We start from the raw sequence: 25,997 nt of genomic DNA on the forward strand, positions 1-25,997 counted from the left end.
TCTTGCCCCATAATTATACAATAACTCCTGTTTGCAGGGTCTTTGCCCTGGTTACAGTCCCTCTTGGAAGCTGGGAACAGATCACTGTAACCATCCCACCACCTCCCACCCCAGACCACATACTCCGGACTTCGCAAAATGAGACGTGACATCAATTAAACACAAGCATAAAATAAGGCTTCCTTTATTAGTTTTAATATCAGTCTACAGAGGCGATAAAAAGAGAAAAGTGCAAATTTATACAGAAAGACGCAGGACGAAAAGTGCAAACTGAAAATTCACAGCTCCAGGGAATCCCACAATCTCATTGATTTCATCTCATTACAGTGTTAGATAATGTCAGGGTACATTTTGAAATCCAGGAAAGAGGCTCAATTAGGGGGGAGGGGGTGAAAAGGTGTAAATATCTGTGAAAGATCTCAGTAGCATTTTTTTCTTTTTTTTTAAATTATTTTATTATTTGTGTCCACAGGAAAAATAAAAAAAAAAATAAAAAAAATAAAAATCGGTGAAAAAAAGTCCAAAGCATGCACATTGTAACTGAAATAACAAACTTACGTGAAAAAAAATAAAATATATATGTATAGAAAATAAATACCAATCTGCTGCTTAAGAGTGTGCAAATCCCTCGTCAGACCCCCGCTGTCGGCTCTCAGACGCGGCCTTATCCCTATAAACCATCCTTGCCCCCTGCACCTCACACATTAGCGACAGCTCCCTGGGAATGGAGGGTCTGCCTAATACAATCTTCTACATTTCACATTCCCCCGTGGGTCACTCACAGGAGCAACGCTAGGACTTGTTCTCTGCAGGCGATAAGGACACCACTTTGGTAAAAAGCCCTTTCACCGGTAAGTATACATTCACTAGGGATAGCAAGTCGTGGTGGGCCCTCCAGCTTACACCTCCAATAAGAGAGAACAGCCTTGTGCTACCATTTGGAAACCCCCAACTTTATGATCGGATAAAGTAATCCCGGCCATTGAAGTGCACTTTCCAGGTGCAGTCTGGGTGTCGGACAGACCCTCAAAACTGGGCGACATGGAACATTGCAAATCACGAATCTAGGACGCAGGTTTGTGAAAAAAAAAAAAAAAACATACTAAGGGGGGTCGTCAACCACCTGACAAAGTAACAGACGGTTTACGCAGCGGCTGGTGCTCCAGATCTGCGCGCTTCTTTCTACCTCTGCGTGTAGGCATCCCGACCACTTTGGCGTGAACGCCAAAGTACTTGTGCAACGTGACAGAGTTAATACTGCTCTCAGGTTATTTCCTTCTGAAAAGGTGCCAAACTTAGACGTGGAAGAGCGTTTTGGAAGTACAGGGGAGCAGCCCCCGAATCCTAATTAATATGAATAAAATCAGAGGCCCGGTAACAAATCCATCCCCTGCGACAGACCGAAAAAAAAAAAAAAAAAAACACAAAACCACCAATGACCTCTCTGCTCTTATCTTTCATCAAGGCATCTTCACAGCTTAATAAAAAAATTTTTTTTTATATATATATATATATATAGATTTGTATGCATCTTATCCCATTCACTGCCAAGAGAATGCAATACAATATGGCAGCCTGTAAAATAAATCCAACGAGAAAAGCCCTAATCCCCAGGCTCAGCACCACTTATCGCTTACCCTCCTAATACTTTCTAGTCCATTTCCTCAAACGCTTCCCCGCACGGAGGCAGAGTGTGGACCCGATGGAGATCGGACAATATCAGTGTCTCTACCATGAACCATTCACATATTCCACAGCCTCAGCGCGACGGGAGCTTACACTACAAATACACACTTGCGGCCTCTGAACCTGGCCTCTACGTACATACGATACTTCCCACACCCCACTGGAGGACTCGAAGCTTATACCTCACCGCAACCAGAAGGGGGCAACATCCCTCAGCCCTCTAGAACAAAAACACATGCTGGCTCTCTCTCAAGGCACTAAAATACGCAGTAGAAACATTGGGGGAGGAAAAAAGTTGGGTTCAAGTTGACACTGTACAATTTTACATTCACATTAAATCTAATAAAAAGGACGAGACAGAGCAAAAGGTTTTATTAAAGTGACTGATGGAGGAGATTAGAGCTGGACGCTCCAGTTCATTTGTAACCCTCTAACATTCTTGCTATTTTATCATAACTACTATTGTTGTCCAACAACATAAATATATTTATATCACAGTGTATCCACATCATAACTGATGGTAATGTCCTCACCGAACTTTTTTATTATTTAATATACTTATATATTTACTTTTAATTCATACAATTGTAATGCTGCAGTCATAGCCGTTAATAGTTCTTTTATTTGAAAGCATTAATGATCTATACCACCTGGCAGAGAAGACGGAGCCTCCTCTCTGCAACCCTGTTCTCCAAACAGGGTCCAAACCTCCCTCGCTGCCCCAATTCCTGCCATCCCCGATGTACTATGCACAAGTACAGGGGTGCCCACTGCAACCTTTATGAAGGTGGAATTAATCACTGTTCCCGCCTCCACTGTGGGGAGAGAAAGTGGGGACAATAGGAGTCCTTGTACTGTGGGGCTTGCAGTGTCCAGGAAGTAGGATCTGTACTGTGACCACCCCAGAAAGTAGGATCTGTACAGCAGACTTTCCCCGTGACACCATCAATCTTGCAAAACTTGTCAGGGTTTTTTGCGCCCCCCCCTCCTGCTAGGTAGTCCGCAGGTTGGGACCAGAGGGGTTACTAATGGATTTCTGGATGCTGCTCATATTAAAGTTCTGTAAGGAGGAAGTCACGGTTGGGGGAAACTGGTTGATGGGCTGGGACGGTGCCGGCCCACCCGGTCCACTCCACTGAGTTTGGAAAGCTGCACCCGGAAAGCCGAACTGCTGAGGGGGGCAGATGCCCATGGAGTAGTGAGCGAGGGAGTTAGCGGAGGCCGCAGGCATGGAGACGGGTGCCCCGAGGGACGGAGTCATAGACACGCACAGCTGTCCAGGAGCAGAAAACTTCCGAGCCATTCCAGGACCCTAGGAGAAGGAACACACACTATGAGCCCACCAGCCGTTATATACTCGCAAAACACTCTGTATGATGCACAGCCTTCACCCCCACCCCATAAAAATCGCAGGAATGACTGGTCCTCTGCTCACCTCGTAGCTGGGATGTCCAGATGTCTTGCTGCTCTTTTTTCCAGTAAGATTCATGGCGTCCCGAGCCCAGTTGTCCACCAGTTTGTGCAAGTCGTCTGTGAACGTGCCCTTGCGGCTGGAGGGTACCGGAGCCGTGGTCGACTGGGGGGCCGGAGCATTGGAAGTGGCGACTGTGTTAGTGCTGCTGGTCCCTGCAACAAAGGAGAAACGGTGTGAGAAGATGGGACTCGTGAAGCCTTCCCAGACATGGCTTCTCCCAGACAGGTCGCTCACAGCTTTACGGGGCTGATCACAGAGGGATTGGGTTGACCGCCGCACCCTGTATTGTGGCAGTGTGTAATTTAAGGAAGTACTGTCCAGGAATACATAAAGGTTCATCTTCCCAAATGCATAAGTGATTTTATTTCCTCCCAGAGCACTTATAGGACAAACACACACCATAGGGGGAGGGGGTTTAATGCTGCACCAATTCATACTAAACATGTACAATATGGACACAGTAACACAACTGGAGACGACCACATGTTAATAGACAGGGTGCAGCTTGCACAAAGGGACTGTGGAATGAAGGAGTAAATAAATGACATATGTATATAAAAGATAGTTACTACAGATCTGGTTGCAAGGGCAGACTTTTTTCACCATCTTCCCTGAAGCAGAGAGAGAAAGAGAAACGCGTTAGCACGGAGCCGGCTCCCCGAGGACAGACACAGCAGGGAGGAAAGGGGTCAACGGGAGATAGAGAAGAAGCAAGTAGCAGGGATCAGGCAGAGCTCAGGCTGTGGCGAGCAGAGGGTTAACACTCCACTGAGCCCCCCCCACTCACGGCTACAGATTAAGCACAAGCAGCTTTGGTGAGTTCAGATGGGAGATGGTCTTCTACAGGGGGGGGATTGTAGAGGAAAAGAACCATTGGGGGCGAGGCTGGGTCATCAGCTTCAGTCCAGGGTGAAGGCAACAGATGTTCGCTATCTGGAGGTGCCTGTAAGGGAGTGACGGGCATTTCCTACGGACTCCCTTCTAGGCTCTGCTGAATAATAAGAGGAGCACTGACATATTCCACAATATGGGCCCACAGCCGTCAGAAGGAACGTGTTACATAAATGCCACATAACTTCCAGGCTGAACCAGCTGCTGGGAAGATGCATCCTAATTCCAAATTTATATTAATACTCTTTGGAGGAAAATAGAAGAACTTCCAGGCAAATGTACATCGTGATTGTATGTGGAAAATTATATATACTGTATATTTTTTTTAACTAAGGTTAAATCCTAAATCCATTGAGGAACACTAGAACAGTGGAATGCATAGCTCAGTATCGGGACATTGAGGAACACTAGAACAGTGGAATGCATAGCTCAGTATTGGGACATTGGGGGGACACTAGAACAGTGGAATGCATAGCTCAGTATCGGGACATTGGGGGGAAACTAGAACAGTGGAATGCATAGCTCAGTATCGGGACATTGGGGGGGACACTAGAACAGTGGAATGCATAGCTCAGTATCGGGACATTGGGGGGGACACTAGAACAGTGGAATGCATAGCTCAGTATCGGGACATTGGGGGGGGGGGGGGAGACGATAGGACAGTGGAATGCATAGCTCAGTATTGGGACATTGGGGGGGGGGGGGACAACAATAGGACAGAGGAATGCGTAGCTCAGTATTGGGACATGGGGGACGACAATAGGACAGTGGAATGCCTAGCTCAGTATCGGGACATGGGGGGGACAATAGGACAGTGGAATGCATAGCTCAGTATCGGGACATTGGGGGGACAATAGGACAGTGGAGTGTATAAGCGCACTATTGTTTCACTGAGCAATTTTAAATTTACCCTAAAAAAGGTCTGTAATTGATGCTAACTTTGGCTCAGACCAGAATCTTTAAAAAGCTAATGTAAATTTTCCAAACCCCCTTTCCAGACACTCTTGCATCGTCATCAATAGCTGGTCCAACCAAAAACAAGGGTCATCAGAACCCAGTTTGTAATTCTTGGATGAAATCCGTTTCATAGCCTTATGCAGAGTCTGAATCAGTCAGAAAATCCCTCAACTCTATGGTTCAAGGCTTCACCCGCCCTACCGATAAAGCCAGCCAAGGCAGACTGAACAGATCTGGTCCTGAGAGAAGGTGTCACTATGAGCCACCTGTCATGCTTAGAATGTGTGTTTGATGGTATTCTTGGTCAGTCCGATGCTACCGGAATCCCAAGTACCTACGGAAGCACCACAGCAGGAAAAGAAGATGGACCATCTTTGACTCCTTTTACCAGAGACTGATGCCATCTTGTTTACATTGGACAGACTCAATCTAGGGGAGGAGACTGCTGAGATTTAAATGCTCCTCCAATCGCATGATCCTGGTAGTCTCTCAAGGCCTGGGCACTCCCTCTGATAATGTGGATAAAACACAACTGTAGCATTCCGACTCAAACTTGAATGGCCCTTCCTCACAACTGTCGAACGTTAGGGAATCCAGAGTCAACCTCCTAAACCAGAGGGAATGACAAAGACGCTGAAAGCCTGACGCCAATGAGCCCCATATGATCCTGGCAGCATCCCTCAGTTCTTCTGAGGTGTCCCATAAAGGCTCAACCAGTTAGCAAATCCTATCTGGGCCTGCTAGATTCCAAACCCTCTGCTAATTGCTCTGACCACCTTTCCACCATCTTGTTGAGGCTAAGCTGGATGTAGCGGTGTTCAAAATAAACTGAACAAAAGGGAGAACTTTTCCTATCCCTTGTTATGCCATAAGGGGCTGGCTATGTTCAGAATCAGCATTAAGCGGATATTCCCATTACACTGTAACCTGACTAGCGACAGGGTAAAAGGATTGCAGTCTACAGGAGACTTCAGTTAGGAGGTGAAGGGACAGCCTGCTGCTGCTTCCTCATACACATCCGATTCCTGGTGTGCTGGATATTTAGTGTCAGCTGGGCAGCATGCCTCAAACCCTCTACTCCTTGCTTCCTGTATGATTTTGTCGTTTCCCCCCAACTCTAACAAGAATTCAGAGTCTTTCCCATCCCACTTTCCACTTGTGAGGGAAACAACTTCTGGTAGCTCTTCACACTGACACTTCTATGGAAGGACAACTGAGCTAGGCCCTGCAACGACCTCCCCAGGTTTTGAGCCAAATCCAGAATGTCAGGTGCTGCAGAGGCATTGATGGCACTTACGTGCTATAGTGCGTCTTTCACCCCGAAATGGCTGCCCCGGGCCCACTTTTATAAAATGATCGCGTCTCTGAGAATGCGCTAATGTAGAGTTCATGCTAGGCTGATTTGCACCTTGAAGCACGCCGCCACCGTCTCACAGACACCATTGAAGGTTTGGGAGCTACCATACATGGCGAGATGGGCAGAGTAAAGGGCTGGACACCCGGTTATAACCCAGACCCCCTGGAGGCCTCTGCATCTCACCTTGCACCTGAGTGCTGCTGCCCCCAACCCTTTCTGCAGCTGGCTGGGGCACTAGGATACGCTGGGAAGACAGACCATGGATGAAGGATTTGTATTGCAGCTACCTTGAGCAGCAGCTTCTCCCCGTGACTGAACAGCCTCCACGCACAACCCTATCCAGCTGCTGAACATGGCTACGAGCAATCTCCTCTCTGCACAATGTACTTTATAGTTCTTGGCATTCCCCTTCAGCTTCATCGCCATGGCGCCCCTGTCCGCAGCGCCGACTTCCATGGGAGGTGCTTCCTGTTCACGGAGGGAGTGTGGCTGAGGAGGAGTGGTGGCCGGAATTCGCCTACAGGTTCGGCGTATTTACCGGGTTGCTGGCCTTGGTGGTGCAGACCTGGAGGTCCCTATTCCTCCTGTACAAGGGTCATGAGCTGTGAGTACGGCACATTGGGAAACACTGGCCTGGGGGTGAGGGGGGACTAACTGATGGGTGTATATTATCAGTAAAACATACAAATGATAATAGCACCTGGACACTCAGCTATGCTGATCAATATAATGCCAAATATACTCAAGTGTCTAGCACATGTATAGCAGAGTCATTCATTGACCTATGGGCATTTATTAGTATAGTGTATATAGTATCATTTGACACAAATCATTCACAGTATATTGTACAGATACGTCTATTGAGACTCTCACCGGATGTGGCGTGAATCCGCCAATGTGAGAACAAAGATACACTATCGGACATTGCAACCGCCCTATGGCAGGCACAGAATGTCTGACTGAACATGGACGCCCGAGTCAATGCTGACACGCCCGAGCCCGGTAGCCACTCCCCCTCACTTACCACCCAGAAACGCCCAATGATATTGAATGGATCTGCTTGCAATTTCGAATCTGTGATGGCAGAAGATGAAGTAAAGAAGCTAATTCAATTACTAAACAATTTGTAAACAATCAATATGCACATATATATACGGTAAGTATAAAATAAATAAGCACTGGTACATCTACAACTGAAAAAAAGTCTCCGATGTCAAAAGGACACCATGTAATGTAATATTGCTCATTACCAATAACATATATAGACCATGATCAGACATCTCTTATTGAAAAATTCTTATTAAGACTTAGTTTTCAGCCTCAGGAGTTTGAATTACCGGTGGTCTTCCGGCTAGTTTGTGCACAATTCTCAATTACCCACCAAGCCGGCACTTTTTGGAAAAAGCTCCAGTAACGGGAGCGAAACGCATCAGTGGCTATTTACCTGTGTCTCTGGAGACCTTCCAAAAATTCATGATATTTTTCGAGACTTCAGTTATCCTGCTTATACCCGGAGACCACATACATAAATTGGATCCTCTCTCACCGAGGTTCGGTGAACCACCAGAGGCGCCCTGGTGGGTAACTAAGACAGCCTGGAGTGTCAGGAAGCGGCTTGCTGAATCAGCCTTATGCAGGAACATTCTATGCACCCCGTTGACCGGAAGTATCCATACGGTGAGAGTTACTGGTATTATTTACAGCCGGTGGCAACTTGAGAATTGTGCACAAACTAGCCGGAAAGGCCACAGGTAATTCCAACTCCTGAGGCTGAATACTAATACTCTTAAGAACTTTTTCAATAAGAGTCGTCTCATCATGGTCTATATGTTATTAGTAATATTACATTACATGGTGTCCTTTTAACATCAGAGACTTTTTTAAGTTGAAGCTGTACCAGTGCTTATTATTTATATTATACTATTGTATGTGTATATTGATTAGGTTTATAAAGTGTTTGGTAACTGAACTAGCATCTTGTATATTATACTGTATTAGCGCACCACCCACATTGTGCAGTTTGGGAGAAGCTTTGTGCTGACTAATGTGAGCCCACACAGGCTCTTATTTGAAGCGTTGCATTTATAATATATTTTGATTTATATTAGCACCTGGCAATTGGTTTCTAGCAATGTCGATCTGCGTGTCTGTGCGGTAACCACCGTAACGTACACGCAGGGCACTTATACAATATGCACTTATAAGATTTAGGTTTACAAAACTGTTTCGCTTTCATTATTTTTGTTAAGATTATCACAAAAAAACCCTCATTCCGATGGGACCCAGAAATGGTCAGGTATGACCCCAAATTTTTTAAGTGAGGGGTTCCTGGGATCCACTTTTCCGCTAGACGCAATCACTGGAGGAGGAACCCATTGGCCCTAGTCTGGAGCTCCAGTGGAGGAAAACTTGACAGGGCCACTGCTCAGAGCATGGCCAGAGACACTGCGCCCAGGGTGACTCCACCATCTCACTGGGTGCTCCCCAGGGGAGTTCAGCCGCTAGTCATGAGCTATAAGCAGCCCTGACCCAGACTTTGCACAGAGTAATATAGTGCGACACTTAGAACTGCTAGAAAGTTTTGTCACTCTTCCTCCTCCAAGGTTGGCCCTGGACGTGCTCCCCTTCCCCAGACACAGGACACAACGAGGAGAGGAAGGAGACGACAGCTGCAGAGTACAATCCTCCCAAGACTGGGTGTAAACTTAGCGGTGGCCAAGCGCCCGATACCTCAATACCACAGTGTTCCCCCAAGTGGATGAAAGAGAAATAACCATATTAAGTATACATTTATGTATAATGCGGACAGATAGTGGTATTCTATTCATCATCTTACACCATGTCATCAGGCAGTGAGAATAGACCACTCCGGTGTCGGCACCCAAAGGGGCAGACAATACTGTATAGAAAATGACGGGACTGGAGGCTTCAGTATAGAGGGGCTGGTAACAGTGTTAGAGGGTCTGCAGCAGACAGAATAAGCAGAAGCAAACAGAGGACAGGACAGGAGGGTAATCAGATCACACAATACAGACTTTTCTTATTATACACAGAACTACAGCCCCCCAACTCACATTCCTGAACGTCGCACTGTGCAGCCCTCTAATTCCTCATTTCATACATCAATCTGCTGCATTTTATGCCAAACATTGTAGGAGATGCAGCTTATTTACTGGTGTCCGGAATCCCGACGCTGGAAGTCTGACTCTGTACTAAAGATAGGCGTCTAAATACGACCGCCTATCTTTAGCCAGACGCCGAAATCCCGAACGAAGGTAAGCGGGGACTGTTAGCTGCGGGAGGGGGGGGTTAGTTTTAGGCAGCCGCAGGAGGACTTAGGGTTAGGCTAGGGAAAAGGTGGTTTAGGGTGCAAGAAGGGTTAAGGTTAGGCACCACTAAGGAAGGGTTAGGGTGGGGGGATCCAGGCGGTTCGGGCTTCCAGTGTCGGTATTCACACACAGATTTCCACTGTACCTGTTGTGTAACTGTACTGTATCACTGCTAGGGGGCAGCAGCAGAACATAAATCGCCGTACGCAGAATGCAGGAGGATCCGTGCCCGTGTTTTACGCTATGTCGTGTCTTCCTCAACGTCTCCAAACATTTCCCTCATTTTAGGTCTGTCCTGTTTAGTCTACTACACAGGTTCTCAAACTCGGTCCTCAGGACCCCAAACAGTGCATGTTTTCCATGTCTCCACACTGAATCAAGTGAAATAATTAGCTCCACCTGTGGACCTTTTAAAATGTGTCATTGAGTAATGATTACACCTGTGCACCTGCTGGGTGACCTGCAAAACGTGAACTGTGTGGGGGGTCCTGAGGACTGAGTTTGAGAACCACTGGTCTACTACATCAAAGTTATAAGCGGATTATGGTCATCCCTTAATCTTAAGACAGATATAAAGAGAGTAAACTAGGGTTATCCTCCCTCTGTTTAGCTGTATCAAGAATTACAAGTGAACACCAGGGATCTAGGTAACAGTGGTTTTCGTTGACCCCCAACTCACCTTTTGCTACATGTCCAGGGTGCGTGAACCTTGTCCAAAAGTTAAAAGGCACCGGTTACTAGGACGGCGACTGTTCCTTATCAACATGTAGGTTATACGGTCTTCTATATAGCTACGCTCCCCCCCCAAAATCCAAACAGAGTCCCCGCAAGTCCCTCAACTTCCCCCTCTGCTCCGCACACCCCCTGTCCTATCAGGAAGCCAGAGCTGCAGCACATGGAGGCGGGGAGGGGGGATGCATGCAAGCAGGGGGGGGAGGAGAGAGACGAGGAAGGAGTAAAGAGTTACACACAAAGAGCCAAGCAGGGCGTACTGAGAAATCGCGTCCTCCTGCCGGACACTTTGAAGGAGACCCGCTCTGACGCGCAGTTAAACTTGGCCGAGCCTGTGATGGAAACGGAATAAAACAAGAGACAAAAGAGGACAGAGACAGACGGAGCTGAGACAGGTCACGAGACAATGCCACATCTGTGCCGCTCCGCAAACCTGCGGCGAGCAGCACAGAGGTGACCAAGAACAGAGCCTCTGCCCTTAGAACGACACAAACAGAGACTATTATACAACACAATGAATACTTGTCACGAACCAAATAGAGTTACTAAATAAACATTGTCTGCAGCACAGGCTCATTTAGAAGCCAGCGTATGTTACAGTGACATCCTGACAGAGGTCTACAAGTTACTTAACCCATCATATGGTGAAAAATAGCAACTTCTGCAGCGCCATCTCCTGGCCAGAGAGGTCATTACAAATAGGTTTAGGTTGGTGAAATCTCATACTGAGCTTCTGGCTTTGGCGGCTGCCCGTCTTGTTAGGTCTAGTACTATATTCTGCAACACAGAGAGACGTCGCAGGCTGGGAGAGTTCTGCCTCTTAATGGCAGCTGTAGGAACAGCATGAGGCAAAGCCAAGACCAGTGTGAGCTATATTGAGGCACCGGAAAGGGTGAATTTGGGGGGGGGGGGGGGGGGGGGGGAGGGGGTACAGACACATCTATCACTGTTAGAATGGAAAACGGTTACATGGTCTGCGCGCAGCCTTTACCTTGTCCCTGTCCTGATAGGCTGGGTACAGATAGAGCAGCATCACTGGTAAAGGTAGAGCAGAGGAGGTCGCTGGAAGGTGAGGGTTTCAGGAGCTGTCCGGAGTCAGGCACACTACTAGGGGGCAGGAGGAGGTTCTGCTGGGGGAGAACTGCAGGAGTGCTCTGTGTGGACAGATCACCTACAGCAAAGAATACACAACAGGTGAGGTGACCTGGGCAAGAGGCGGATGATCAGGGTCAGCTTTCCCCACTCTTTATTCTAGTTACCTCTCATTCTGTAAAGTTAATACACTGTTAGCGCACAAAGTCACTGCTTCTCCATTACGTACCTGAAAGCTGGGGGCTGTGGTTCCCGTGAGAGCTCCCCCTGCTGGATTTACTGCCTTTTCCTTTGGTGGGTCTCCTCCGCCGGCCGGAGAGGGGTGCTGCGGGGGGGATGATGACAGCAGGGGGCACTTTGCCTAAAGCAGTGTACAGCCGTTCGATCTCCTGCTTCTGACGGCCGTGTAGCTCCTGGATCTCCCTGAGGTGCCTGTAGAGAAAAGAGACGCGTCAACCTGACCTTGCGGAAGCAATGTACATCTCAGCGAGACAGTGAGTGCACGCATAGTAACAGGAGATGGGTTTATGGTGATGTTTAGGCTTTGCAATGCCCAAACTAACTTATACCAGGCTGCAGGCTACTTTACATATAATGAACTGGGCACTCACTTGTCCCGTAGTCTCCGCAGTTCCTTCTTCAGGTCCTCGTCCTCTATATCTGACTCGTTGTCGCTGCTCAAGTACGAGGAATGAAAGGAGTTGCTGAGGCTCTGCAGGCTGACCTTAGAGCCCAGCTGGTGCTGTGTGACCGGGCTCCCCGGGCTGTCGTCATAGGTCGCTCTGGGGGGGTCACTCAGGGTGGCCGAAGATTCGGGATGGGAAGAGGGTCCGTTCAGATGTGGCTGAGTCTTTGGAGAAGAGGCTCGGGGAAGCTCTGTCTGCCCACTGGAAAGTTCATCCTGGGCCCGAGAGACAGAGAAGCGGCCTACTTTGTCTGTGGTGGAGGTGGAGACCTGAAACCGCCCCACCTGCACTAGCTGCTTGGGGGAAGGGCTACGCAGAGGAATCTGGGAGGGTCCAACACCGTCCACTATGTCCAGTGAGCCGGCAGCGCGCTGCTGCAGCTTCACCAGGGTACTCTCCGGGCTGCTACAGGAACTGGAGGAGGTGGAGCTCGTAGAAGAGGTGGATGAAGACTCCAGTTGTGGATCCTCGCTCGTCTTTAGCGCATCCTCTGCCGTAACAGAGACCTAGAGAGACCGGGCAGAGATGTTAGTACATAGCAGGCAGTTTTATTTCCGTCACAGGTAAAGGGGACACTGACAACAACAACAGCTTAATCCCAGTATAGATTCAAACAAAAAGCCTGGCGTCCCGCAGCGTGACCTTCCGGGGTGCGATCACCCACAGAGACCATTAACATTTTTGAAAAAGTCCCTAGAAATACTATGAAATGTGGGATAAAAAAAAATAACCACAGACACTACATAGGCACGCTGTATTCAATGGGTAACTTAATAAGAGGACAATATGTGCCTTGCATGGTAAAGATATTAAACCATCAAAATTATGAAAAAAAAAATAAAATACATTTTTTTTTTAATTTAAAAAGCCCCACACACCCAGATCTAATATCTGCATGAGACTACTGGAGACAGGACAGAATGATGTCACAGCGCAGGACACTCACCTGGAAACGCCCCATTTTCAGGACCCCCGCATTGGTGTCTGTATCCCCTTTGGCTCTCACCAGCTCTGGAACTTTAGAGAAAAATAGCAAAATCACAAACGGATATTATCACTTGGGTGGGCGCAACCCAACTGCAGACGCCAGCGACGTCCACAGATTCCGCCCCACCCCACCTCGAGTAATCACCCTGCGTTCCCAGGTGCCCTGAATATTGGAATCAATAAAATAGCAACTGTAGAAAATGATAATCAGTATTAAAAGATGAACCATGGAGCTGACTGCTGAAGTTAATGGTGCTAAGCTGGACAGAGCGGAGCTAAGATTTTGCCCAGTGCGACTTCAATGAACAACATTTGAAACATTTAAAGGAAGAGGTTATACTGGGACTGGGGATACAGGAGTCCCTGTTAGGCCATGAGCTGCTTACCATCGGCGGGGGGCTGTGAAGAGGAGCTCACCGATCCTGCTACATTCGCGGTGTCAGCACCTGGCGCAGCCTAAAATTAAAAAATAAAAAACTTCATAAACAAATGACCTTTAAGCTCTGGGTTTGCAAAGCTAGAAGAAAGTTCAAACAGGCACCAGCAGGGGGAGCTATTCTATATCATACTCAGACCCGGGCAGGCGGCGGGCACAAACACACACAGAGTCCGAGGCTATCGCATAATTTTGACACATTCAGGGGCACTTTGGTTACTATTCACCTGTAACTTTCCAAACTATGGTGATTTATAATCCAACACTACAAACTGGTATATCGGACAATGCTTGTGTGTGATGTTATGTAGAGCACCGTATATTATCATTATGGACGGCAATAAGCTCCTGACGGCACGCCATTTCATATATGGGGGAGAGGGGTGTCTCACATCATGAGCTCTCATTACTTTATCCCAGTGGCCCTATGAAATGCCAGCCGAGTGTCATGGATTAGGGGTTTCACGCCAAGTCACCCGCCTAAATGTCACACTCACACAGCCGGGTGCAGGGGGCCCGGGGACAGTGTCGGGGCTCAACGTTCTTCTCAACTGGAAATCCAGATCTTCTAGCGGCTGCTGGGACTGTAATGAGAAGCAGCGAGGGGTCAGCTGTGGGTGGGAAATGGTCTATCCCAGAGGTTCCCAAACGCAGTCATCAAAGCTCCCCAACAGTTCAGGTTTTAGAGATATCCCTGGTTGAGCACAGGTGACTTAATTAGTACCTCAGTCAAATCTGATTTAAACCACCTGGGCTCAACCATGAACTGTTGGGGAGCCTCGAGGACCGCGTTTGGGAACCTCTCGTCTATCCTAAGCAGAGTAGGGACAGCGTATATAACCTGCAGCGCTGGCCCTTATATATCCGAGGGGCAGACGGGGAAAGAGGAAGAGGAAGAAAGAACATGCACAGATCAGGGCTCATTCATCAAGGGGTTATTATGAAGGAGAGGAGGAGGAAGAGGGGCTCATGCTGCACCTGAGTTAGTGAAGGTCCTGGGAGAGGCGGCAGCTGTTCCCCAGGTGGACTGCCGACTGCGCTCTCTGCCCCGGGCAGGATCACCTACAGGACAGGGAGAGTCAGCGCCGTCAGACAGGCAGTATATATACACAAAACCTCTATGTCATCTGCCCTCATACACTATTCCGGTCTTATAGCCAGGTCTAGCAAACTACCACCCCAATAACAAGAATACCATCTACACAACTTAATAAGACTGGCTGGCCTAGAGAAGTATACCGAAACATGGACGCCTACGAGGCGGAGACAGCCATTTTGTGGGACGTACCAAGATTGATGAGGATACAGCCCAACCATTTTGTAAAATCCAGCGCTAACCCATGATAGGCTGCCCTAACCCATGACAGGCGGCCCTAACCCATGACCCCATGACAGGCGGCCCTAACCCATGGCCCCATGACAGGCGGCCCTAACCCATGGCCCCATGACAGGCGGCCCTAACCCATGGCCCCATGACAGGCGGCCCTAACCCATGGCCTCATGACAGGCGGCCCTAACCCATGGCCTCATGACAGGCGGCCCTAACCCATGGCCTCATGACAGGCGGCCCTAACCCATGGCCTCATGACAGGCGGCCCTAACCCATGGCCTCATGACAGGCGGCCCTAACCCATGGCCTCATGACAGGCGGCCCTAACCCATGGCCTCATGACAGGCGGCCCTAACCCATGGCCTCATGACAGGCGGCCCTAACCCATGGCCTCATGATAGGCGGCACTAACCCATGACCTCATGATAGGCTGCGCTAACCCATGACCTCATGATAGGCTGCGCTAACCCATGACCTCATGATAGGCTGCGCTCTCACGGTGCGCTAGAGAACCAAGTTCTCATGAATAGCGTCTCAACACACAAAATGCTGCTGCCTCTGTCTGTAGGTGCTGGGGGCGCTCTCTTAGGCCAGACCAGCCAGCTCTGAGCAAGGAAGCTCAGCACCTACAGTCCATACCCCCCAATGTACTAAAGTGGACGGAGATAAAGTACCAACCAATCAGCTCCTAAAACAAGAGATATGGTAAGAACTTACCTTTGTTATCTCTGTTTCTACGAAGTCCATAGGGTCCACAGGGTTGACCTTGGGGTATAGGTTGGGAACCAAATCCGGGCACCACGCAGTTAAAGCTTTTAGCTCCCAGGATGCACTGGGTCCACTCTCCCTATAACCCCACCCCCAAGCCAGAGGCACCTCAGTTTGTAAGTAGCCAAAGGCCGGAGGAGGAGAGAAAAAGAGAGAGAAAACTGGAACACTCAATAACCATACTCACCGAAATGGGAGACGGAAAACCGGTGACCAGCCACACAGCCCATATGAAGCCAGGTGCGTCAGGGCGGGCGCCCTGTGGACCCTATGGACTTCGTAGAAACAGAGATAACAAAGGTAAGTTCTTACCATATCTCTTGTTTTCTACTTCAGGGTCCATAGGGGGTCCACAGGGTTGACCTTGGGGATGTCCCAAAGCAGTTCAACCAAGGGTGGGGACGCTCCTGTGCTGAGAGGAGAATCCGTCGCCAAAAAGGAAGCATCCTGAGAGGCAAAGGAAACCAATGCCTAGAACCTTAAAAAGGTGTGGACAGAAGACCACGTGGCCACCTAGTAAGGTAAAACAGCCGAGGCGCCACAGCGAGCCGCACACGAGGGTCACATGGCCCGAGAAAAAACAAGCATCAACAACAGGAAGGCCTACCCATGGGTAGGCCCCTGAGGAAGACCTACGAGGCCATCCAGCCAACATTTGGTTATAGGCCGGCCATCCTTTCCTGTGAAAACCAGAAATCTCAGACCACCAATAAGGAGTCCGATTTCCGTAAGGAACCTGAACGGATCACAAAAATCCAAAGAGGCCAGACCACAGTCAATGAGGCCACACCAGCCGAGAGGACTGGGGACAGAATGGCCGTACCATAAGTTCCAGAATAATATGGAACCTGAAAACCACTAAGAAGCAACACAGGGCGAGAGCAACTCCCACCCTGACATGATGCCCTCCAGAAGAGGGAGCCACATGAGAACGCTCCCAATTCAGACACTCTCCTGGTTGATATAAACACCCTGAGAGAAAGAGAGAGCCTAAGCAATAGACCATGTAATGGCTATCACAACCAGCGGTTCCATTGACTGTCCCCGGAGGTAACGAAGAACCACTACTTACTCCCCAGGAGTCCCTAGGGAAGACAAATGGAGGCATAATCAAGAAAACACTCCAAAGGATGAACTGGATACCAGAGTGGAGCAATTCCATATCTTAACCATACTGACAGTCTAGAGATCCGCAATGTCAGGAAGACCAGGCCAAGTGTGAAACCCAAGTCAGCCGAAAGGAATGCCAGAATATCTGGAAATCCTGGACACCGGAGGATTGTATCGACAGGTACAATACCATAAGATTTATGGCTGCCACAGTTTGTGGTAGGTCCCAGCAAAAGCTGATCCATGTGCTCTAATCATTCCAACGATGACAAAGCCAGGGAAGCCGTAAGACCACTGTAAGGACACAGTCAAAGACAAACGACCCAGGTCCAAGGCAAAACCAAGGACCCTGAGACAACAGGTCCGGGCAGTGAAGCATCAGGGATGGAGTATCGATGTAGAGACTCCGAAGATCCAAGTACCCCTGACATCTGGGGCAATCAGGAGCCACCAGCAGGAAAGCATCTCCGTCTCGATTGAAAACACTTCCAAAGACCTCGAGGAAGAAGGGAGACCGGAGAACACAGGTACACAAAGTGGAAGGACCACTTCACCGACAAAGAGTCGCTGAAGGTTGCTTCAGAATCCCCAGAGCTGAACTGTAACACCATAGTGTGATAAAGTCAGAAGGCCATGAGGGTCACCTCAGGGGGGCCCCCCCTGCTCACCAGGAGATGAAACCTCTCTTGGGGAATAGACTAGTCCCCGGGATGCACGTCGTGACGGCTGAGGACTCCCGCTTCCCAATGGAGAGCTCCTGAAATGAACGCTGCCGAGATGGTCGGGAGGAGACCCTCGGACTATGTCCGAATATGTGACATACCTGTCATTGCCACCCAACGAACAGTGTTGCTAAAAAGGAAGCCACTGTCCTGACCCTGTCGGACTGAACCTTTTCAGGTTCACCGGGAAACAAGAGTTATGCCAGAGTAAGTTAATTGACAGGGTGGAATCGACAGACGTCCAACTGCACTGAAAAGGATTCGATCCAGACACTGTCCATAGCAAAGAAAACCCTGGACGAGATGGCCATAGCCACCCGGACAGGGACCGACTTGCCTCCGGAGAGAGCATCATCGTTTGAACAGTTATCCGACAGAAAAAACTCATTCCATCTGGAGATGAGCCAATTATGGAAAGGCCTGGAATGGAACTGAGCCCATTCCACCATGCATCCCAGAGTGTAAAGACATCTGTCGACTGCGCAGACAACCATGTACTCCTAATGGAAGAGAGGAGATTCCGTCTTACGCCAGAAGAATTCTCAGATTCTGAGAATCCAGCAGGGATCCTAGATGAAGAATACCCAGAGAGGGATGCAGGGAGGACTTTTTCCCCGTTGATTAAACGTCTGCACCCTGAAGAAGCCACAGTCATCCTGACCTGGCCGTAAAGTACCCCGGTGATCCCGCTAAGAGCAGGAGGCCGTCCAGGTACAGGAGCATTGGGATATACTGAACAGAAGAACTGTCAGAAAATCCAAAACGCTGGTAAACCCCTGTGGGGCTAAGGACAGTCCCAACAGGCAGAGCCCGAAAAATTGTAAGTGTTGCTGTGATACAGCAAACCTCAGCCCATGCTGAGGAAAGGTCTCTGTAAGTACCCGTAGGCACGCGTCCTGTATATCCAGTGATACCATAAAGTCCCCAGGTTCCAAACATCGTATGATGGAGCATAGGGATTTCCTCCTGAGCCCAGGTAGCTTTAGGAACTGGTTCAGGGAATTGAGACAGAGAATAGGCCAAAGAGGACCATTCAGCCACCGCACCAGAAAGAAAACAGAACAACCAGTCCCTCACTGAGATAGTGGGGATGGCCTAATTAGCTCCGCTTACCGCAACAACTGCATAGCTTTCTGGATCTGTAAGGCCCTTGTAAAGAGGGCGTACCCTCCTACCCACGTAGCCGCGGCAACTTGACACTAATACCGGGCGAACTGAGAAAATCGGTATCTCCCAGTTGTAGGCCTGTCCCGTCAGGCTGAAGAGATATCCGTAGGTTCAGAAGCAGGATCGGCTGGCAGTCCAGGCCTGCTCGGTACTGGATATGTCGGCCCTTGTAGATGCCGACAGTCTACGAAGAAACAGACCTTTAGGCTGACCCAGAGGACAAAAAAGACTTAACAGACTTAGTCTGAGGCCTTGTAGTGGGCATAGCTGAAAGCGGTAAACTTGTCGTTAGTAATACTGCCAATGTTACTACAATCTTGTCAAGGTCAGGACCAAACAATATCAACCCTAAAGATGGTATCTGCACCTCTGCATTCCCAGAGCGCAGCCATAGGGTATTACGGAGGATACAGTCGCAGCCGGAACTCTGAAAGTTAGGAGACTGGTATCCAATATAGGCAGTTCCACCTATGACAACAGCATATATTACGTGAGCGACCAAATACATTTGAACCCCCGACGTGTTGGAGGGGAAAAAACGTTACAAATGCATCAACCCAATATGCAATAGTATTAACCAACCATGCTATAGCCATGGTAGGATGGGTAACAACTCCTGAAAGCAAGTATACTGATTTCAGGCAGAGTTACCACCTACGGATCCGAAGAATCCGACCACGCAGGAATGGGAGGCGTAGTAACGTCTGTAATCAGACGAGTAACACGCCCATCCCCCCCAGGAGGGGCTCGTGATGACCCTCAGGGAATTTGGGACAGGAGGCCAAACACTGTTGTAACACCTCCTATCTGGCAACAGCCAGAGTCCCGCTATGCGATCCACCCGCTAGTCAGCAACAGGGAACCCGAAGGCACGCAATACTGAGGGTGTATGATACAGGTGCAGGTCAACATTCACTCTAACCAGAATGGACCTGCTACCAGCCCTAAAGCAGGGATAATAATACCTGAAATAGGCTTCCCCCCGTGTAAGAGGGAAAGAGCCCCGAACAGTACCCAGTTCACGGCAGAGCCAACTGGGAAGTAACCACAGGGCGTCAACCACGCCAATTAGCGTTTCGTAGAAAACGACATCCACCCAGGGTGACTGTTGTGGTAATCCCTGCAAGGGGAATGACAGACTATTGTGGCACCAGGGGGAATTCATATACTGCGAAAAACCCCTGCAGGGAGCGGTAGTCTGTGTCACAGGGGAAGAGTGCAAGAAGCTGCGAGATACCCTGAGATGAAAAGGGCAGTATGGTGAAGTAACCCCAAGTGAGGTACAACAATGGGGCCCGCCCGGCGATCCGCAATTGAGAGGATCCCGGGAAAACAAACCGCCCAAGGGGGTCGTGAAAGAGGCCAGCACCAGATGACGCCACATACAGAACCCTTTATGAGTCAAATCCTCCGCACTAACACCTGCAGCACATGACTTGCAGGATAGTAAAAATGGGTGCAGTATAACGCTCCATCTCCTGGTCAGACATATCTGACCAATCTTGGCGGAAATATTAAGCAGCACTATACTGGTCCTGACTGATGCCAAAAATTAGCTGCAGGGACCCATTTTCAGCGTATGCAACACACAGTTCCATCTAAAATATGGCAACGTGCAGCACGCAACAGTATGTGACAAACCACACAAATATTAACAAGTATATAAATGTGAGGTCTCAGAACCACCCTAAGTACAGCTGTATTAGGGCAGATAAAGAAAAGGGATAGATATACACTGACAGGTGAGAGAATAAAGTACAGTCAGCACTAGCATAAGTCACATACAATGCAGATATATACATATATACATAAACATGTCATATAATATACTGCACTATTACACTGCATTCAACTGCCCAGATTCAGTGTCTGGGAAGGCTACAGCGCTGTGTACACTGACCTGATGGTGAGGTATGCAGGGGGACTGGACTCACTGCCATCTCCAGAGATTTCTGCTGCACCACAGAGATAAAATGGCCGCTGGAGACCTCAGAAGAAGCGTGGCCCGCGGAGGAAGCAGCTCAGCGACGCCAGACTATGGATACTGAAAGGCGCGCTGAGCTGAGGGGAGGAGCCGCTGTAACAGGGAAGGCTGCCTCCCCTGGCCGGCTATTAACCCCCGGGACGCCGGCTCCCTGCACCGATCGTTAAGTCCCTGGTGGTCTAGTGGACACACGGGGTATGGGGGGCCCGCCGCCACTGCCGGCGCCTCCGGTCTGTCCCCTGAGACCGGAGGCACAGGACTGCATTTGAAATGCGCGGATCACCGCAAGCGGTGATCCGCGACCTTACCTGCTCCCCGTGGATCCGGCAGCAGTCCTGGGCGCCCACAGAGTCCGGCTAGTACAGACTCTGGGGTCCCGCTGAGATCCCCAGATCTGTACTGGCGTCTCAGCGCCAGCGGGGTGACGGAGCGGCAGCTTAGACGTCCTATGGACAGTCCGACGCTGCCGCTCTGAAGAGTCCAAAGTCCATGGAAAAAACTTTGTCCCTAAAAAAATAAAATAAGCTTAGGGGCTGCTAATCAGCTCCCCCTGCGCTAACGGTGACCCGACTCCGGCCGGGCACCAACTTAAACTGAGGTGCCTCTGGCTTGGGGGTGGGGTTATAGGGAGAGTGGACCCAGTGCATCCTGGGAGCTAAAAGCTTTAACTGCGTGGTGCCCGGATTTGGTTCCCAACCTATACCCCAAGGTCAACCCTGTGGACCCCCTATGGACCCTGAAGTAGAAATGTCAATTTTTAAACACATCCTGTGACATGGCAATTAGGAGCCGTTGGTACTTTATCTCCGTTCACTTTATCTCCATCCAAGGATTAGTAAATAGAGCCCTTAGTACTGGCGGATTGGTCAATGACTGGCTAGAGGGAATAAACATGTTACATGAATGATCGCAGACCACCGTAAGCGCTACCCCTTCCCATCATGCACTGCAGCCAGCTAGGAGAACGCAGAGTGAGGATAAGAATGGCGTAGTCGGCAGGAGTCAGCATTCCTGTTAGTCCTGTGAGAGGCGATTTACCCCTGTGTACATAATACACGGCATTCACATGACTAATATTCTGCTCTGAGTCAAAGCTAACAGAGTAACCAAGTGTCCATCTACGCCCCCAGACTGTAATAAGACATTATTAACATATCATATGAAAGTGGAAGAACCAGAGAACGTTCCTAAAAAGGTCTTTGATAAAATAACTGCACAACTATACATCTCCCACAAAGCTCTTTATTCAGGATGTACTAACGTCAGTCCTTGTTTTGGCTTTAAAAACATGTTTCCTCCTACAGCCTAATGTGTCTGCGCAGAGGCTTAACCTGCGCCGACTGGAGGAGGAAACCGCACGGTACAAACCGTTGTTCTGTCACCAGGAGACAAAGGGGGACTTGGGCCACAGATTTTATCCGAAAAAAATTGTCAAAAAAAAAAATATGACTGCATAACACATTTTATAAAAGAAACGTCTTAATGTGGCATTAATTAAACCCATGCCCACTTTACTCATTAGAATAAGTAGGGGCGGGAAAAATGGCGTGACTTCAAAGGAGGAACAAGGCCGGAGACAAGTCAAAGGGCAAATTTCCATTACTCCCATTTTATAGAACATCCCCCCTGTACCAGCTCATATCATGTGACCGGGGGACCATTTTATACACCACCCGCCTGTACCAGCTCATATCATGTGACCGGGGGACCATTTTATACACCACCCGCCTGTACCAGCTCATATCATGTGACCGGGGGACCATTTTATACACCACCCGCCTGTACCAGCTCATATCATGTGACCGGGGGACCATTTTATTCACCACCCGCCTGTACCAGCTCATATCATGTGACCGGGGGACCATTTTATACACCACCCGCCTGTACCAGCTCATATCATGTGACCGGGGGACCATTTTATACACCACCCGCCTGTACCAGCTCATATCATGTGACCGGGGGACCATTTTATTCACCACCCGCCTGTACCAGCTCATATCATGTGACCGGGGGACCATTTTATACACCACCCGCCTGTACCAGCTCATATCATGTGACCGGGGGACCATTTTATTCACCACCCGCCTGTACCAGCTCATATCATGTGACCGGGGGACCATTTTATACACCACCCGCCTGTACCAGCTCATATCATGTGACCGGGGGACCATTTTATACACCACCCGCCTGTACCAGCTCATATCATGTGACCGGGGGACCATTTTATACACCACCCGCCTGTACCAGCTGATATCATGTGACCGGGGGACCATTTTATACACCACCCGCCTGTACCAGCTCATATCATGTGACCGGGGGACCATTTTATACACCACCCGCCTGTACCAGCTCATATCATGTGACCGGGGGACCATTTTATACACCACCCGCCTGTACCAGCTCATATCATGTGACCGGGGGACCATTTTATACACCACCCGCCTGTACCAGCTCATATCATGTGACCGGGGGACCATTTTATTCACCACCCGCCTGTACCAGCTCATATCATGTGACCGGGGGACCATTTTATACACCACCCGCCTGTACCAGCTCATATCATGTGACCGGGGGACCATTTTATACACCACCCGCCTGTACCAGCTCATATCATGTGACCGGGGGACCATTTTATACACCACCCGCCTGTACCAGCTCATATCATGTGACCGGGGGACCATTTTATACACCACCCGCCTGTACCAGCTCATATCATGTCACCGGGGGACCATTTTATACACCACCCGCCTGTACCAGCTCATATCATGTCACCGGGGGACCATTTTATACACCACCCGCCTGTACCAGCTCATATCATGTGACCGGGGGACCATTTTATACACCACCCGCCTGTACCAGCTCATATCATGTGACCGGGGGACAATTTTATACACCACCCTCCTGTACCAGCTCATATCATGTGACAGGGGGACAATTTTATACACCACCAGCCTGTACCAGCTCATATCATGTGACCGGGGGACCATTTTATACACCACCCGCCTGTACCAGCTCATATCAGGTGACCGGGGGACCATTTTATTCACCACCCGCCTGTACCAGCTCATATGTGACAGGGGGACCATTTTATTCACCACCCGCCTGTACCAGCTCATATTATGTGACAGGGGGACCATTTTATTCACCACCCGCCTGTACCAGCTTATATGTGACCGGGGGACCATTTTATACACCACCCTCCTGTACCAGCTCATATCATGTGACCGGGGGACCATTTTATTCACCACCCGCCTGTACCAGCTCATATCATGTGACCGGGGGACCATTTTATTCACCACCCGCCTGTACCAGCTCATATCATGTGACAGGGGGACCATTTTATACACCACCCTCCTGTACCAGCTCATATCATAACAAAGTAAAAGACAACTTACCGGCATCCTACTGAGTGGGGGCTTTGAGGGAGGGGTCCCAGCTTTCCCCGTGGCCGCAGGGGCAACTGCGGCCGAGACATAAGTGACGGGAGTAACAGCTTGTCCAGGGGTCTGGCCCTGGGTCAGGATGGGCACACCAGGTGTTCCCAGGTGTAAGCTGGTGGGTGGCGTAGTTGATGTAGGCTTGGTCTGGGATGAGACACTGCTTGGCGGAGGTCCAGGCAAAGGAACTCCTTCCACCGCACCACCAGTAGCTTCCTGAGGTGTGAGGCCATGGGGAGCCCCCACGCTGCCATGCTCGCTGAACAGCGTCCTCAACTTCTCCTCCAGAGTCTTGATGTCATCAATCCCAGGCTTAGTTAGACTGTCCCCATCGCCCTCAACAGAGTGGCCATGTGGCAGATTGGGCTGTGCTTGAGCCAGTGGTAATGTGTGCTGTACATTAAGCAAGCCGGGCACTTGGTGGTCTACAGGTACAGCCCCAGGCAGAGAAACCTGAGAAGAAGACCCAGGTGTGGGCACTTGTCCACCTGCTAGAGATACAATAGGAGTCGTTGCCACACCCAGGGGAAGATGTGTGGGATGAATGAGAGGCGGATTTCCGGCCATTGTGACGCTTCCTTCTTCCACTGGTGCATAGGGTAGTGGAACAGAGATCGGCAAGGACATCCCGGTTGTACTGGCAACGGCGGTGACCTCCGCTGGCTTCTTAGCACTCTCTGGATGAGAAGCACTGGCCAGGATGCTCTCCACAAAGCTCGGAGCAGAGTTGCTGCTACTTAGTTGGACTTGCCCTGGTGTCGCGGTGCTCAGTATAACCGGAGCGGACACAGAGGTGTGCGGCAGGGTTCCCGATATGCTTACCACCGACTGCGGCGGGGAGGCCAAGGTCTGTGGTATTGCCCCAGTGGTACCAACAATAGGAGCGGACTGTGTGGGGGGTGAGGTCACTGTTCCAGGTCCTACAGGGACCCCTACGACCAGCGGCAATGTAGGAAGAGAAGTCACAGGTGGTGGAGCAGCAGTGGAAACCGACATACCAGATATCACTCCTGTGGCAACTGGTTGGGTAGGTAAAGTGACTGGGGGTGCTATGCTTGGCACACTGGGGTGCGCAGCCGTTCTTGTAACACCGTCGCCAAGCAATGGCTGTTGGACTCCAGGCTGCAAGGTGCTGGGGACTGCTATGGGGGGTAGCAAGAGTCCTGTTACATTGGCAGCGAAGGTCCCCGCTAGCGTGGTGAGAGACGGTGGGAACGGAGGCCCAGTTTGGTTAAAGACGGGTGGAGCTGTGCTGGGCCCCTCAGCCATCTGTGCCTGTCGCAGCTCTGCAAATGCGTTATGCAGGCTGACCGAGGAAGCAGAGTGAGAAAGGTTCATGCCAGGACCATGGGAGACTGGAGCTGAAAATTAAAAATAATTATTCACTAAGGCCCGAATCAAATCCCAGAGTGACCCTCTCATTAAGCCAGGCACTCACCGCTCAGCTGGGGGTCCTGAGAGGAGGCGCTGAAGAACGTGGGCTCTCGCAATCGACTCTCTGGGACGGGGCTGACTAGGAAACGTCTCCCAGCAGAGTGAACCACCTGAGTGTTGAGGCCGGGAACGAAATCTGGAGCAGGGGGAAAAGGCACAACATCAGAGAACAAAAACATTCATTTGTATTTATCAAGCTTTTGACTATAAGCAAAGACTCCTTGCAGAGGTGATCGGTAAACGGAGAGGAGAGAGGAATGAATTTGGGCTTCTACCTGTTCTCTGGGGCAAGTAGTGCACTGGGTCCGGGTTCCTGAACTCTCCCACCAGCTTCTACGAGAGAGAAACAGAGCATTATGGACCTGGTGTCCTCAATCAGCGTAACCGTGACTGCCCCACTGGGTAATTGCTGCCGCTA

The 25,997-nt window shown here is 49.7% G+C and overlaps 1 protein-coding gene across 12 annotated transcripts in view; it reads right to left on the reverse strand.

Moving 5' to 3' along the window:
• Positions 1 to 155: 155 nt before the first annotated feature.
• Positions 156 to 25,997, reverse strand: part of WNK1 (WNK lysine deficient protein kinase 1) — a 111,568-nt gene continuing 85,726 nt past the window's right edge. For 5 of the 12 annotated variants that reach the window (XM_088464237.1, XM_088464246.1, XM_088464249.1 and 2 more), the window contains 14 exons: positions 25,855 to 25,912; positions 25,584 to 25,715; positions 24,104 to 25,506; positions 14,606 to 14,689; positions 14,125 to 14,211; positions 13,578 to 13,647; positions 13,151 to 13,221; positions 12,130 to 12,710; positions 11,748 to 11,950; positions 11,418 to 11,597; positions 10,666 to 10,758; positions 3,730 to 3,771; positions 3,122 to 3,312; positions 156 to 2,998 (listed from right to left, as the gene is read on the reverse strand). In XM_088464237.1, coding sequence (XP_088320363.1) covers positions 2,678 to 2,998; positions 3,122 to 3,312; positions 3,730 to 3,771; positions 10,666 to 10,758; positions 11,418 to 11,597; positions 11,748 to 11,950; positions 12,130 to 12,710; positions 13,151 to 13,221; positions 13,578 to 13,647; positions 14,125 to 14,211; positions 14,606 to 14,689; positions 24,104 to 25,506; positions 25,584 to 25,715; positions 25,855 to 25,912 — 3,516 coding nt within the window. In that variant the 3' untranslated portion in view covers positions 156 to 2,677. The remainder of the gene's footprint in view (positions 2,999 to 3,121; positions 3,313 to 3,729; positions 3,772 to 10,665; positions 10,759 to 11,417; positions 11,598 to 11,747; positions 11,951 to 12,129; positions 12,711 to 13,150; positions 13,222 to 13,577; positions 13,648 to 14,124; positions 14,212 to 14,605; positions 14,690 to 24,103; positions 25,507 to 25,583; positions 25,716 to 25,854; positions 25,913 to 25,997) is intronic. The other 7 variants (XM_088464238.1, XM_088464239.1, XM_088464240.1 and 4 more) reach the window with 7 other exon arrangements.

Source organism: Taudactylus pleione, unplaced genomic scaffold (genome assembly GCF_031769625.1).
Source record: "Taudactylus pleione unplaced genomic scaffold, aTauple2 ptg001621l, whole genome shotgun sequence".
Taxonomy (NCBI): Eukaryota; Metazoa; Chordata; class Amphibia; order Anura; family Myobatrachidae; genus Taudactylus; species Taudactylus pleione.